The sequence below is a fragment of the Tubulanus polymorphus genome, chromosome 3 (genome assembly GCF_964204645.1).
Source record: "Tubulanus polymorphus chromosome 3, tnTubPoly1.2, whole genome shotgun sequence".
Classification (NCBI taxonomy): Eukaryota; Metazoa; Nemertea; class Palaeonemertea; order Tubulaniformes; family Tubulanidae; genus Tubulanus; species Tubulanus polymorphus.
The window spans coordinates 20,073,569-20,087,491 of NC_134027.1; the positions used below are offsets into that span (position 1 = coordinate 20,073,569).

General features: G+C 36.8%; 1 protein-coding gene across 1 annotated transcript; it reads right to left on the reverse strand.

Moving 5' to 3' along the window:
• Positions 1–414: 414 nt before the first annotated feature.
• LOC141901363 (dnaJ homolog subfamily B member 9-like) lies at positions 415–7,845 on the reverse strand. Its single transcript, XM_074788556.1, has 4 exons — positions 7,540–7,845; positions 6,545–6,777; positions 5,794–6,180; positions 415–4,907 (listed from the first exon to the last, which is right to left on the reverse strand). The coding sequence occupies exons 2-4, from the start codon at positions 6,774–6,776 to the stop codon at positions 4,843–4,845; spliced, it is 684 nt and encodes a 227-aa protein (XP_074644657.1). The 5' UTR covers position 6,777; positions 7,540–7,845; the 3' UTR covers positions 415–4,842.
• Positions 7,846–13,923: the final 6,078 nt, after the last annotated feature.

Below are 13,923 nucleotides of genomic sequence, written 5' to 3' on the forward strand. Positions count from 1 at the left end.
TTTTGGTTGAAATATGTATTTATTACATATTTTAACCATAAATGACCAGTCAGTTTTGGCGAAATAAGGTACCATTATTTTTAGCTTGAGATTGACGACTACAGGAGACTCTGCCCACCTCAAATCTCACTTTATTACGGATAATTCGAGGCAATCGAATCCGGGAAAAAAACACTGCTGATCTATTTTGGTTCTATAGCCTACAAATTAACTTAAAAACAATTCAAGATAGCTTTTAGGTTCAATTCATAACTGTGCAACTCAATCACCCCTGACGTTTGTACTTGGAACAACAGTCTGGCAATTAACCAAGAGCATTATTATATTGCATACGTGTATTCCATTGCCACCTTCACAGCTGGTGCATTTTAGTCAGCCACATATGGTGTTACCGTCCATCCAACAACTTCAATTTAAGTAACATATATCATTTTTATACAAAAAACTTTTATTGAATGAGTTTACAAATATAATTTATGGATATTTCTTATTTACAGCCAGAAAAAATTACTTGAGAACACATTAAAATACATGTTCTATATACAGAGTTAACAATATCTCACATAGGACTCAATCAAAAAACTCTAATACAGGTATCTCGGTATCCATCTACTGCCTGGAGCCCAACCCCTTTTCAACACGAATAATCAAAGTCTTCGATTGTCTAGGCTTCACGTGCGGTCAGAACTTCACCTGTGACATTTTTAATCGAAATTGAACTACAAATGCTACAGGTACAAATGCCTGACATCAGATCATTTTCAAATTTTCAACGCTCATCCATCCTGACTTAGCGCCGAGTACAATCAAATCATGGTCAATGTACTAGTTCATAACGTTCATACAGTAAAGCCTATTTACTGTTAGATATTTTTTGGAACAGGGAATTTTTGTCAGTCATTCAACACTGCAAGTATAGAAAATGGGCCAAAATGTTTAATGACTTTCTAGTGGAAAGCCCTTGGAAACCACGGGTGATTTTTAAACGTAGAACTTCCGACTTTTTGAGTAGGAGTATTTTAAAGCGGCTTATTATGTTGTGTGAATGCCTGTGCCCGTTGAGACCATATGGGTTCTTGGGACCGACTTGACCTGTGCCCGAGGATACTCGGTCCCTTACCACATACTAAAAATGTCTTGGAACCCATGGAGGCCCACAATAGAACTATAGATAGCAAAAAGATATGATCACCTGTGGGTGCAGCAGGTAACAGGTAAACAACAAAAATGTTCAGTCACACACGCTCACTTCTCAGCCCAATACAATCACTCTGCTGATTTTAGTAAGTGAGTTTATTGCTTTGGCAGCCGGGTCACAAAGGCAGCAGTAACTCGTACTGTATCAACAGTGGCTCAGTGGCTATGCCAGCAGACCTATGCGCCATCTGTGAATAGTAGGAGAGACTAATACAAAAAATTTGGTAAATGGCCCACCACATAAATTCCAGAATACATTTCCATCGGAAACCACGCCCAAGCGATAAAACACGCCCAGATCTACCACCGGGAAAATCTCCACGACGATACGCGCAGTATCGACGAAGCAGACGGTATGACAATTCGGTATTATTACATAAGATACACAAATTTGGTTTGACTGTATTATCATTACATTCAAATTCTGAAGCCCTGATTTTCCGCAATCCATTCTAACTACATACAATGCAAATTAATAAGTCGAACAAAGGTCGGCTTTATAATCATGTCCAACTTGATTCTCTGAAACGATTGCATCGTAATAACCTGTCGACCTTACACACCCTTCGCGACTGCCAGCGACTAATAGTCGCACACATTACATCCATCTTAATGTACTTTCTTCATGAATCCCATAGAGGTACATTAGTAAGAGGTTTGATTGTAATGAGAGAATGTCTGAATGGGTGCTTCCAGGTTACAAATTTAATACCAGCAATAGATAATAAAACATTCAGTCAATTTCTTATGGATCTTTTTGAACCATGGCATTTTTCTGATTTGAAACGATATTGAAGTTGGTTGGTACCAGTATTTACTTCATATATGGTGTCTGAGATATAAATGTTAGTACATTAAACTAATGCTCACCTGTAGTAGAATTACCTTTTAACCCCCACCCTCAACATAAAGATATGCATGCATTTGAACTGATTCCCTCTCAACTTCATGCTTATGTAATGAATGATTCCTTTCCTATGTTCCAGTAGAGTACCGGTATGCATTTTTAATGTACCACCTCGCATATTTGAGAAGCGCTGAAATACACTGAGTTTGGTTCAGATTCATCCCAATTTTAACTAATACTGGTAGTCTTTCAAGTTCAAATTAGAAACTTTCACCCCAGAACATTGACTGGTAACTACAGGATGCTCCCACTAGGGTAGACTCCCCTTTACTCAAATCCTCAACACAAATCATAGAACCATCGCATATCACCTACATTATTGAACTAAAATTACTGGTCCCAAAGGGTACAACAATGAACTTACACTCCTTTTGCAGTGAACAGTAACATAATAAATTCCAAATAGTGATGACCGTTGTTGGGATATTGACACAGCTTATTTTAAGAACCAAACGGATGAGTTCATGGGCCCGATAGGTATGTCTGAACAAAGAAATTAAATTGATTTAGGAGTTCACCTCCTGTGTGAATCCTGCTCAGTAGATTGATTTTGACTTGTTAAAATCAATTCAATTACTTCATCAATAATCAATTGACACTAAACCAAATCAATTTTGTTTACATTCGATTCGCTGCCAGTCATAATACAGTGCCATCCCAAATTGCTAATTCGAGTATGCTTGTAGGCTAAGTTGGCACTGGAGCCATAACACAATCAGCCCTCTCTCAAAATTGACCAATGAGCATTAAGAAGGGCGGCCGAGTTAGTTCACATTGCCAGCCTATCACGAATTGTGTCATCATTCCCGCCAGCGTGAAATATGAAACGGTGAATAGGAAGAATCAGGTACGAGTACACTCATGTAGCCAGCAGTGAACGCCAGTTAATCACACTACAACTAAACTAATCTTGGCACTCGTAAGTATTCTATCAACAGCGACAACTAACAACAGTAACACAAAGATACAGGGGGGTATAATTTTACAATTACAATGTCGTGTAATATTTTATCACAGATTTCATCAAATGAAAAAAATAAAAATAAATCAACAACGAGTTTCGAGAATACTTTCGACTGACTTCTCTCACCCATAATATAATAAATGTCACCCTCGATTAACCACAGCTATTGCAACAAATGACTTCTAGGTGGATAACTGAACATCACTTCAATCGATGACGAACTAAATATTTTCTGATCACGGCAATAACAGGTTTTGAATTTCTTTTTCCAGATAATACCGCAGCCATGCCAGAGAATAACTTAAGATCAAAATAACTCTGGGTCCGCTTTCACAGTCCTTACTTAAATTTGACTCTAGGGTTGAAATATTGAAAATGAACTTATTCTTACTTTACAGAAGCTTATAGATTATAGACATAAATTTAACCGACAATTGAGGAGGAACCAACTAGTAATTTCAGCCCTGGATTAACATAACCAGTACCTCGAAGACAGATGGCTTCAACCATTTGGCTTATCAAATAATCATTTCACCAATTGGGAATTCAATGCTATGAACCGTGGATCCATAAAAAAGCAGACCTTTGTACAATTAAGATGAATTCACTGCCAAGTTCAACGGTGTTTCACGCAGAAAGATTTACACATCCCCAGTTTACGGTAGGTTTTATAAGTTATGTAACAACACAACTTTGAAATTAGCACCTTGGTGACATTAAAGGGTAAGCTTGAAGATATTACATTCAAACAACATATTGAAAAATAATACATACCTAAGCCTTTGGACCGAAATCTTAATGATCAGATTTTAGTACGAAGTGTGAGGAAAAACATTGGGTTGTATTCAAAAATATTCGCACTGCCATATTTTGCAATATAGACCCGCTTCAATGAGGGTACAACATGAGACAAATAAGCCCAACATCAAAAAAGGCAGGCATCTGAACCCCAGATACACAAAATCTGGCCCTCGTTTCAAGCTATGGTATTGGATTTTCAGCAAACCCTGAAAAATTATTACCGGTATGTGTGGTTTTATAATACCAGACCAATCTCTTATAGCTTTACCAAACCAGACTCATATTTCCCATCGATTTGATATACTCTGACATAAAACAGCAAAGTTATTTTTGCCTACCAAATTGCGTTGAACTTGCTTGTAAAGAGACATATTTTGCAGATTGGTACAAACACGAACTCTGGGCCAGTTGCGCAGCCAAAATGACTTATCCAAAAGTGATCTAAAATCATAAACCTGGTCTTAAGTTGTTAGATAGACTTTATATCTAAGATAATCGAACAACATAAGACCAGTTTTAACAACTTCAGACCACTTTTGGACTGTTCAACTGGGCCCTGGTTTTAATCGTGAATCCAATTAATTTCACTAGTTGTACGTAGTAAGGTGTGACGTCCATATTCAGAATTATCCATCCGGAACAAACCATCATAAATTTCCTTTAGGAAACTGGGGCCAGTCAAAGGTTTTTGATTTGTTATTTAGAAGTGCGGCATATTCAGCGATCTCCAGATACGCTGGTATGAAATTCATCACCAGTTTGATACCAAAATCCAATCACAATAAATTTCAACAGTAGCACGTTAGCATCCACAGGTTAAAGTTGTCATTAGCAATAACTTTTGGTTGCAGCTAATATCAAGATCAGAGTACGTACACAGGATCGCGCAGTTGAGCAGAGTGTTCTGAAAATTTGACTTGCAGAAGAATGTTTTTCAGCGAGCAGTGACTAGTGTGTGAGAAAGATTCTTCTATCAAGTACACTGGGTCGTTGTGACCACGCGGTTACCGATTCTTTGCGTGATTGTTCGACAGTTCCCTGCAAAACATAGGAAGAAGATAATGATATACCAGTATGCAGCTTATTTCTGAGTATTTCAAACCCTGTTACAATAAACATGTAAGCCTGGTTAACTTTTGGAATAATGCCTAATGCAAAACTTTCTTAAAATGTTTTTTTTTTCAAATCATCAAGACTAGTCTTAAGTCGTTAGATTGCTATAGAACCAGAACCGGCAGAATGTGTTTTGACCAGTTAAGATTGGTTATGGAAGACATGTCTTAAGTTGTTATATTGCTATAGAACCAGAACCGGCAGAATGTATTTTGACAAGTGGTTAGATATTGGTTATGGAACCTAAGTAAACAATGCATGGTTTTGGTTGTATAGCCATTTTTGTGTTGTATTGGCTGTGAATTCTTGATGATTATCGAGAACAACTGCTGATATATCTATTTCAATAAACAGCTGTAACAACGAAATTCCAACTAGGATAAGCCTGCAATAGTTAAACTATTGTTACATACAGCTGTGTTTCATTCAACCTGTGTTAAACTCCTAAGAGCTGGTGTCATTGAAAATAAATATACATTGTATCCATAAAACGGCTATCATTACTAACTACTGTGATCATAATCTTATTGAATTTTTGTTGAAGTCATTGAGATTAAGGATTTCATCAGTAACTCATCATTATTGAACAATTCAATGAACATCATGTGTATCATAATTTTACTGAATAATGGGGTTATTGAGCATGAGTGGGTAATAAAATGGCATCTAATAATAATTTTACTGAATCACTGAAGTCGTCATTTTAATATCATTTAGCACCAAGAGATAATGAAATTTGAGTCATCATTTGGACATTTCTCTTTAAACTGGAGCCTGCGTTTTCATGGTTAACGTAGAAAAACTGACTTACTTCCTGAACCAGCTGAGAAGGCTCCACCGCCACCGCCACCGCCACCGCCAAAGAAGTCCATATCATCTTCAAATGCCCCGCCTCCTCCAAAAAACGAATCGAAACTACCGAAATGATCATGTGGTTGATTATGATGGTGGTGGTCGCCGTGAAAACCGAAATCGGCGTCATTAAAAAAGTCATCGAACTGAAAGAATTGTTGCTGTTGTTGCCGGGCGTTATCTTTTTGCCGTGATCCGTGATGGTGGAATGAGTCGAACCCTTCAAATATGTCATCAAAATTGAAATGAAATCCGTGTCCGGCATTTCCAGTATTCCCATCGAGTCCTTCCTCGCCGAACATATCGTAGCGTTTGCGCTTTTCTTCATCGGTCAAAACTTCATGAGCTGAAATTTAAAAGAAAAGTATTTAAATCTCTAAATATGAATTCCATTGATTCATCCATTTGGTCATTTTCGAATGCACTCTAGTAAATTTTACGTTACACAATTAGCAGACGCCAGAAACTTATGCAATACATCCATTATCAATAGAACACCAATAATTCACGGCATCTACTTATCATCTTCACGGATCCTTACTATTTCTAACTGAGTAACCTAGGTGCTTGCTTGAATTTTTTTTTCAAAATATACAAAATATGGGCCCATGGCAGGCATAAAAGCCTTTACAAGAATAAAAGAAGCCTTTATGCCGCATATCCACTTCAAAACCTCTCAATCAACCTGCCTCAGTAACCGTTCCACACACCTTTAGCTATTTCGATAAATTTCTTCTCAGCGGCCGGGTCGTCTTTATTCTTGTCCGGGTGATATTTGACGGCGAGTTTGCGGAAAGCTTTTTTAATCTCACGTTCGCTGGCATTGCGTTTGACTCCGAGGATTTCGTAGTAATCCTTCGATTTAGCGGCCGAGGTGAATGCGGCGCCGAGAAAACAAGCATTACACACGGCAGATAAGAGAATCAAACGACTCGACAACATTCTGAAAAATATAAAAACAACACCACATATTTGATGCCATTCTGGTTTTATTGCCACCGCACCCTACACGATTTCTTCACAATTTGTTGGCTATTTTCATGCGACAACTTTGCCGCTGGCAACCTTTTGTTGGCCGAAAAATAGTTATCCCCAAGCAAATAAGCTGATCACCAGAATGAATTATTGTAAACCAACCGAAGGATAATAATTTTTTCGCAGAGCCATGGCCATATGATAATGCCAATTTGGCAAAATATCATATGGATATTTTACCGTATAGCCTACGGCTGAGTATTTATTTCCACTATTTTACCTGATTTTAGCTGATTTACACCGCACATGCGCGACTGAGAAAATTCAAGGAAAGTGTGGAGAACAGAGTTAGAGAAAATAGAGCGGATAGAGTGAGACTCGAACCCGGGATAGTTAATTACTAGCCCAGCGTTATACCACTAGACCACCGAGCTCGCTGAAAAGCACTCGAATGTTTTAACTATCTATAGTACCTCACCTTACCCTAATCCTATCCCTAGGGTAAAACGGAACCCTCTTCTCACCCTCTCGACACTAACCCTATCGAAACCCCAACCCTTAACCCAATATAATGATTTTATTCTTACTTTTATTAGTTAATACTAAATACTATATATATAGTAATAATGTACGGTAAAATAGCGGAAGTAAATACTAAATACCTTGCTGTATTACGGTTAAATATCCACTTCGTAAAACAAAAGGTCAAGAAAACCACAATCAAACTTACTTGTTTTAATGTCACACTTCCACTTATTATAGGCCTACTACACAACAGTCACACACCACTTCCACAATTCCAGTTTAACTTGAAGTCTTCCTTCTTCTCTCTTTTATTTAGTGCTTAAAAAAGGCAAGCTGCACACGGTTTTAGTTTCATAAACTACGGCTGCTAATTATTTCTCTTCTCTTCTTTGACTTTTGTATTAGAACCTTGATCCACTACCTAACTGATAACTGATGAAAATGAGAAACAGTCCAATAACTCCTCGCCACAGAAGAATAGCGCTTATAATCTGTCAAATGACTATTAGAGGGCAAGGGCTTCCCCGAAAAGCCACGACAAGCAAATTCATTGGTCCAGCACATCATGACGTCATTCCATTTCCACTGAGTGACCAAATTTGAAATTCAAATTTAACTTTATTTTTCAATTGGAGTAGGCTGACAGATTAATTAGATATGCCCATGGAATAAGATTTGATTAGAAAATCTTAGAAGGCACTTAAGACGTCTTTCCACTAGGACATTGAATTTGATTTGATTGAAAGTTCATCATTTCAATTCAATTCAATAAAACATTTATTGCTTCCATGAACGAAACAAAATTATCATGGGAAGAGCCAAGGGTACGCAAGCGAAGCCTCAGAGACACGAATTCAGGGCCACATATTGAGATTAAAGAAAGAAGAACATTTTAAGAAAATTTCACAAATATTCATCACTTTCGCAAACTGCTTAGAAAATCTGAAAATTGACGCAACATGGCTTCAAAATGGAGTCGCGGTTCATTCTTTTCGATCTTCGCAAAATCCGCGCATTATTTCATTTAGGTCTGTCTGCAGAGTTTCCAGAACCTGTCATGTCAGGGCCCAAGACCTGACATGACAGGTGGGACCTCAGGTGACAGGTCGATTTGCTAAAATGAAAATCGTAATGACTGAACCGATGATAGACGATTAGAAGATATGATAGGCGCGGATTTAAAACAAATGATAGCCGATAAGAAACAAAAAGAACATATCTTAGTGCTTTCTGAATATATTATTCAAAAACAAAAAACAAACTATGATGTGTTATGAATTCATTTAAGAATTTATGTTTGCCTTGTAAAGATGCAATGATTGTGAATTATTTGATTTCAATAATTTTGAAGCGAGACCTCACACGGCAGCTCGCGCCATTTTGCAGAGCTTCTCGGGACCTGTGGTGACAGGTCTGCACTAAAACTGATGAAATTGAAAAAACTTTACTTTTTATAACCTTTATATAGTAAAGAGTATAATATAAATTGCTAACCATAGATAGAGTTAATCTTAAGTTACTATAAAACAATAATTTTGAAGCGAGACCTGACACGGCAGCTCGCGCCATTTTGCAGAGCTTCTCGAGACCTGTGGTGACAGGTCTGCATTAAAACTGATGAAATGAAGGAAAACATTAATTTTTATGGTCTCTTTATAGTAAAGAGTATAATATAAATTGCTAACCATGGATAGAATTAATCTTAAGTTACTATAAAACAATAATTATGAAGCGAGACCTGACACGGCAGCTCGCGCCATTTTGCAGAGCTTCTCGGGACCTGTGGTGACAGGTCTGCTTGAAAACTGATGAAATGGAAAAAACTTTACTTTTTATGGTATCTTTATAGTAATGAATATAAAATAGATTGCTAACCATGGATATAGTTAATCTTAAGTTACTATAAAACATTAATTATGAAGCGAGACCTCACACGGCAGCTCGCGCCATTTTGCAGAGCTTCTCGAGACCTGTGGTGACAGGTCTGCTTGAAAACTTACTTTTTATGGTATCTTTATAGTAATGAATATAATATAGATTGCTAACCATGGATATAGTTAATCTTAAGTTACTACAAAACAATAATTTTGAAGCGAGACCTCACACGGCAGCTCGCGCCATTTTGCAGAGCTTCTCGAGACCTGTGGTGACAGGTCTGCTTGAAAACTGATGAAATGGAAAAAACTTTACTTTCTATAACCTTTATATAGTTATAAGTATAATATAAATTGCTAACCATAGATAGAGTTAATCTTAAGTTACTATAAAACAATAATTTTGAAGCGAGACCTGACACGGCAGCTCGCGCCATTTTGCAGAGCTTCTCGAGACCTGTGGTGACAGGTCTGCATTAAAACTGATGAAATGAAGGAAAACATTAATTTTTATGGTCTCTTTATAGTAAAGAGTATAATATAAATTGCTAACCATGGATAGAATTAATCTTAAGTTACTATAAAACAATAATTATGAAGCGAGACCTGACACGGCAGCTCGCGCCATTTTGCAGAGCTTCTCGGGACCTGTGGTGACAGGTCTGCTTGAAAACTGATGAAATGGAAAAAACTTTACTTTTTATGGTATCTTTATAGTAATGAATATAAAATAGATTGCTAACCATGGATATAGTTAATCTTAAGTTACTATAAAACATTAATTATGAAGCGAGACCTCACACGGCAGCTCGCGCCATTTTGCAGAGCTTCTCGAGACCTGTGGTGACAGGTCTGCTTGAAAACTTACTTTTTATGGTATCTTTATAGTAATGAATATAATATAGATTGCTAACCATGGATATAGTTAATCTTAAGTTACTACAAAACAATAATTTTGAAGCGAGACCTCACACGGCAGCTCGCGCCATTTTGCAGAGCTTCTCGAGACCTGTGGTGACAGGTCTGCTTGAAAACTGATGAAATGGAAAAAACTTTACTTTTTATAACCTTTATACAGTTATAAGTATAAAATAGATTGCTAACCATGGATATAGTTAATCTTAAGTTACTATAAAACATTAATTATGAAGCGAGACCTCACACGGCAGCTCGCGCCATTTTGCAGAGCTTCTCGAGACCTGTGGTGACAGGTCTGCTTGAAAACTTACTTTTTATGGTATCTTTATAGTAATGAATATAATATAGATTGCTAACCATGGATATAGTTAATCTTAAGTTACTACAAAACAATAATTTTGAAGCGAGACCTCACACGGCAGCTCGCGCCATTTTGCAGAGCTTCTCGAGACCTGTGGTGACAGGTCTGCTTGAAAACTGATGAAATGGAAAAAACTTTACTTTCTATAACCTTTATATAGTTATAAGTATAATATAAATTGCTAACCATAGATAGAGTTAATCTTAAGTTACTATAAAACAATAATTTTGAAGCGAGACCTGACACGGCAGCTCGCGCCATTTTGCAGAGCTTCTCGAGACCTGTGGTGACAGGTCTGCATTAAAACTGATGAAATGAAGGAAAACATTAATTTTTATGGTCTCTTTATAGTAAAGAGTATAATATAAATTGCTAACCATGGATAGAATTAATCTTAAGTTACTATAAAACAATAATTATGAAGCGAGACCTGACACGGCAGCTCGCGCCATTTTGCAGAGCTTCTCGGGACCTGTGGTGACAGGTCTGCTTGAAAACTGATGAAATGGAAAAAACTTTACTTTTTATGGTATCTTTATAGTAATGAATATAAAATAGATTGCTAACCATGGATATAGTTAATCTTAAGTTACTATAAAACATTAATTATGAAGCGAGACCTCACACGGCAGCTCGCGCCATTTTGCAGAGCTTCTCGAGACCTGTGGTGACAGGTCTGCTTGAAAACTTACTTTTTATGGTATCTTTATAGTAATGAATATAATATAGATTGCTAACCATGGATATAGTTAATCTTAAGTTACTACAAAACAATAATTTTGAAGCGAGACCTCACACGGCAGCTCGCGCCATTTTGCAGAGCTTCTCGAGACCTGTGGTGACAGGTCTGCTTGAAAACTGATGAAATGGAAAAAACTTTACTTTCTATAACCTTTATATAGTTATAAGTATAATATAAATTGCTAACCATAGATAGAGTTAATCTTAAGTTACTATAAAACAATAATTTTGAAGCGAGACCTGACACGGCAGCTCGCGCCATTTTGCAGAGCTTCTCGAGACCTGTGGTGACAGGTCTGCATTAAAACTGATGAAATGAAGGAAAACATTAATTTTTATGGTCTCTTTATAGTAAAGAGTATAATATAAATTGCTAACCATGGATAGAATTAATCTTAAGTTACTATAAAACAATAATTATGAAGCGAGACCTGACACGGCAGCTCGCGCCATTTTGCAGAGCTTCTCGGGACCTGTGGTGACAGGTCTGCTTGAAAACTGATGAAATGGAAAAAACTTTACTTTTTATGGTATCTTTATAGTAATGAATATAAAATAGATTGCTAACCATGGATATAGTTAATCTTAAGTTACTATAAAACATTAATTATGAAGCGAGACCTCACACGGCAGCTCGCGCCATTTTGCAGAGCTTCTCGAGACCTGTGGTGACAGGTCTGCTTGAAAACTTACTTTTTATGGTATCTTTATAGTAATGAATATAATATAGATTGCTAACCATGGATATAGTTAATCTTAAGTTACTACAAAACAATAATTTTGAAGCGAGACCTCACACGGCAGCTCGCGCCATTTTGCAGAGCTTCTCGAGACCTGTGGTGACAGGTCTGCTTGAAAACTGATGAAATGGAAAAAACTTTACTTTTTATAACCTTTATACAGTTATAAGTATAAAATAGATTGCTAACCATGGATATAGTTAATCTTAAGTTACTATAAAACATTAATTATGAAGCGAGACCTCACACGGCAGCTCGCGCCATTTTGCAGAGCTTCTCGAGACCTGTGGTGACAGGTCTGCTTGAAAACTTACTTTTTATGGTATCTTTATAGTAATGAATATAATATAGATTGCTAACCATGGATATAGTTAATCTTAAGTTACTACAAAACAATAATTTTGAAGCGAGACCTCACACGGCAGCTCGCGCCATTTTGCAGAGCTTCTCGAGACCTGTGGTGACAGGTCTGCTTGAAAACTGATGAAATGGAAAAAACTTTACTTTCTATAACCTTTATATAGTTATAAGTATAATATAAATTGCTAACCATAGATAGAGTTAATCTTAAGTTACTATAAAACAATAATTTTGAAGCGAGACCTGACACGGCAGCTCGCGCCATTTTGCAGAGCTTCTCGAGACCTGTGGTGACAGGTCTGCATTAAAACTGATGAAATGAAGGAAAACATTAATTTTTATGGTCTCTTTATAGTAAAGAGTATAATATAAATTGCTAACCATGGATAGAATTAATCTTAAGTTACTATAAAACAATAATTATGAAGCGAGACCTGACACGGCAGCTCGCGCCATTTTGCAGAGCTTCTCGGGACCTGTGGTGACAGGTCTGCTTGAAAACTGATGAAATGGAAAAAACTTTACTTTTTATGGTATCTTTATAGTAATGAATATAAAATAGATTGCTAACCATGGATATAGTTAATCTTAAGTTACTATAAAACATTAATTATGAAGCGAGACCTCACACGGCAGCTCGCGCCATTTTGCAGAGCTTCTCGAGACCTGTGGTGACAGGTCTGCTTGAAAACTTACTTTTTATGGTATCTTTATAGTAATGAATATAATATAGATTGCTAACCATGGATATAGTTAATCTTAAGTTACTACAAAACAATAATTTTGAAGCGAGACCTCACACGGCAGCTCGCGCCATTTTGCAGAGCTTCTCGAGACCTGTGGTGACAGGTCTGCTTGAAAACTGATGAAATGGAAAAAACTTTACTTTTTATAACCTTTATACAGTTATAAGTATAATATAAATTGCTAACCATAGATAGAGTTAATCTTAAGTTACTATAAAACAATAATTTTGAAGCGAGACCTGACACGGCAGCTCGCGCCATTTTGCAGAGCTTCTCGAGACCTGTGGTGACAGGTCTGCATTAAAACTGATGAAATGAAGGAAAACATTAATTTTTATGGTCTCTTTATAGTAAAGAGTATAATATAAATTGCTAACCATGGATAGAATTAATCTTAAGTTACTATAAAACAATAATTATGAAGCGAGACCTCACACGGCAACGCGCGCCATTTTGCAGAGCTTCTCGAGACCTGTGGTGACAGGTCTGCTTGAAAACTGATGAAATGGAAAAAACTTTACTTTTTATGGTATCTTTATAGTAATGAATATAAAATAGATTGCTAACCATGGATATAGTTAATCTTAAGTTACTAAAAAACATTAATTATGAAGCGAGACCTCACACGGCAGCTCGCGCCATTTTGCCGAGCTTCTCGAGACCTGTGGTGACAGGTCTGCATTAAAACTGATAAAATGAAGGAAAACATTGATTTTTATGGTCTCTTTATAGTAAAGAGTATAATATAAATTGCTAACCATAGATAGAATTAATCTTAAGTTACTATAAAACAATAATTTTGAAGCGAGACCTGACACGGCAGCTCGCGCCATTTTGCAGAGCTTCTCG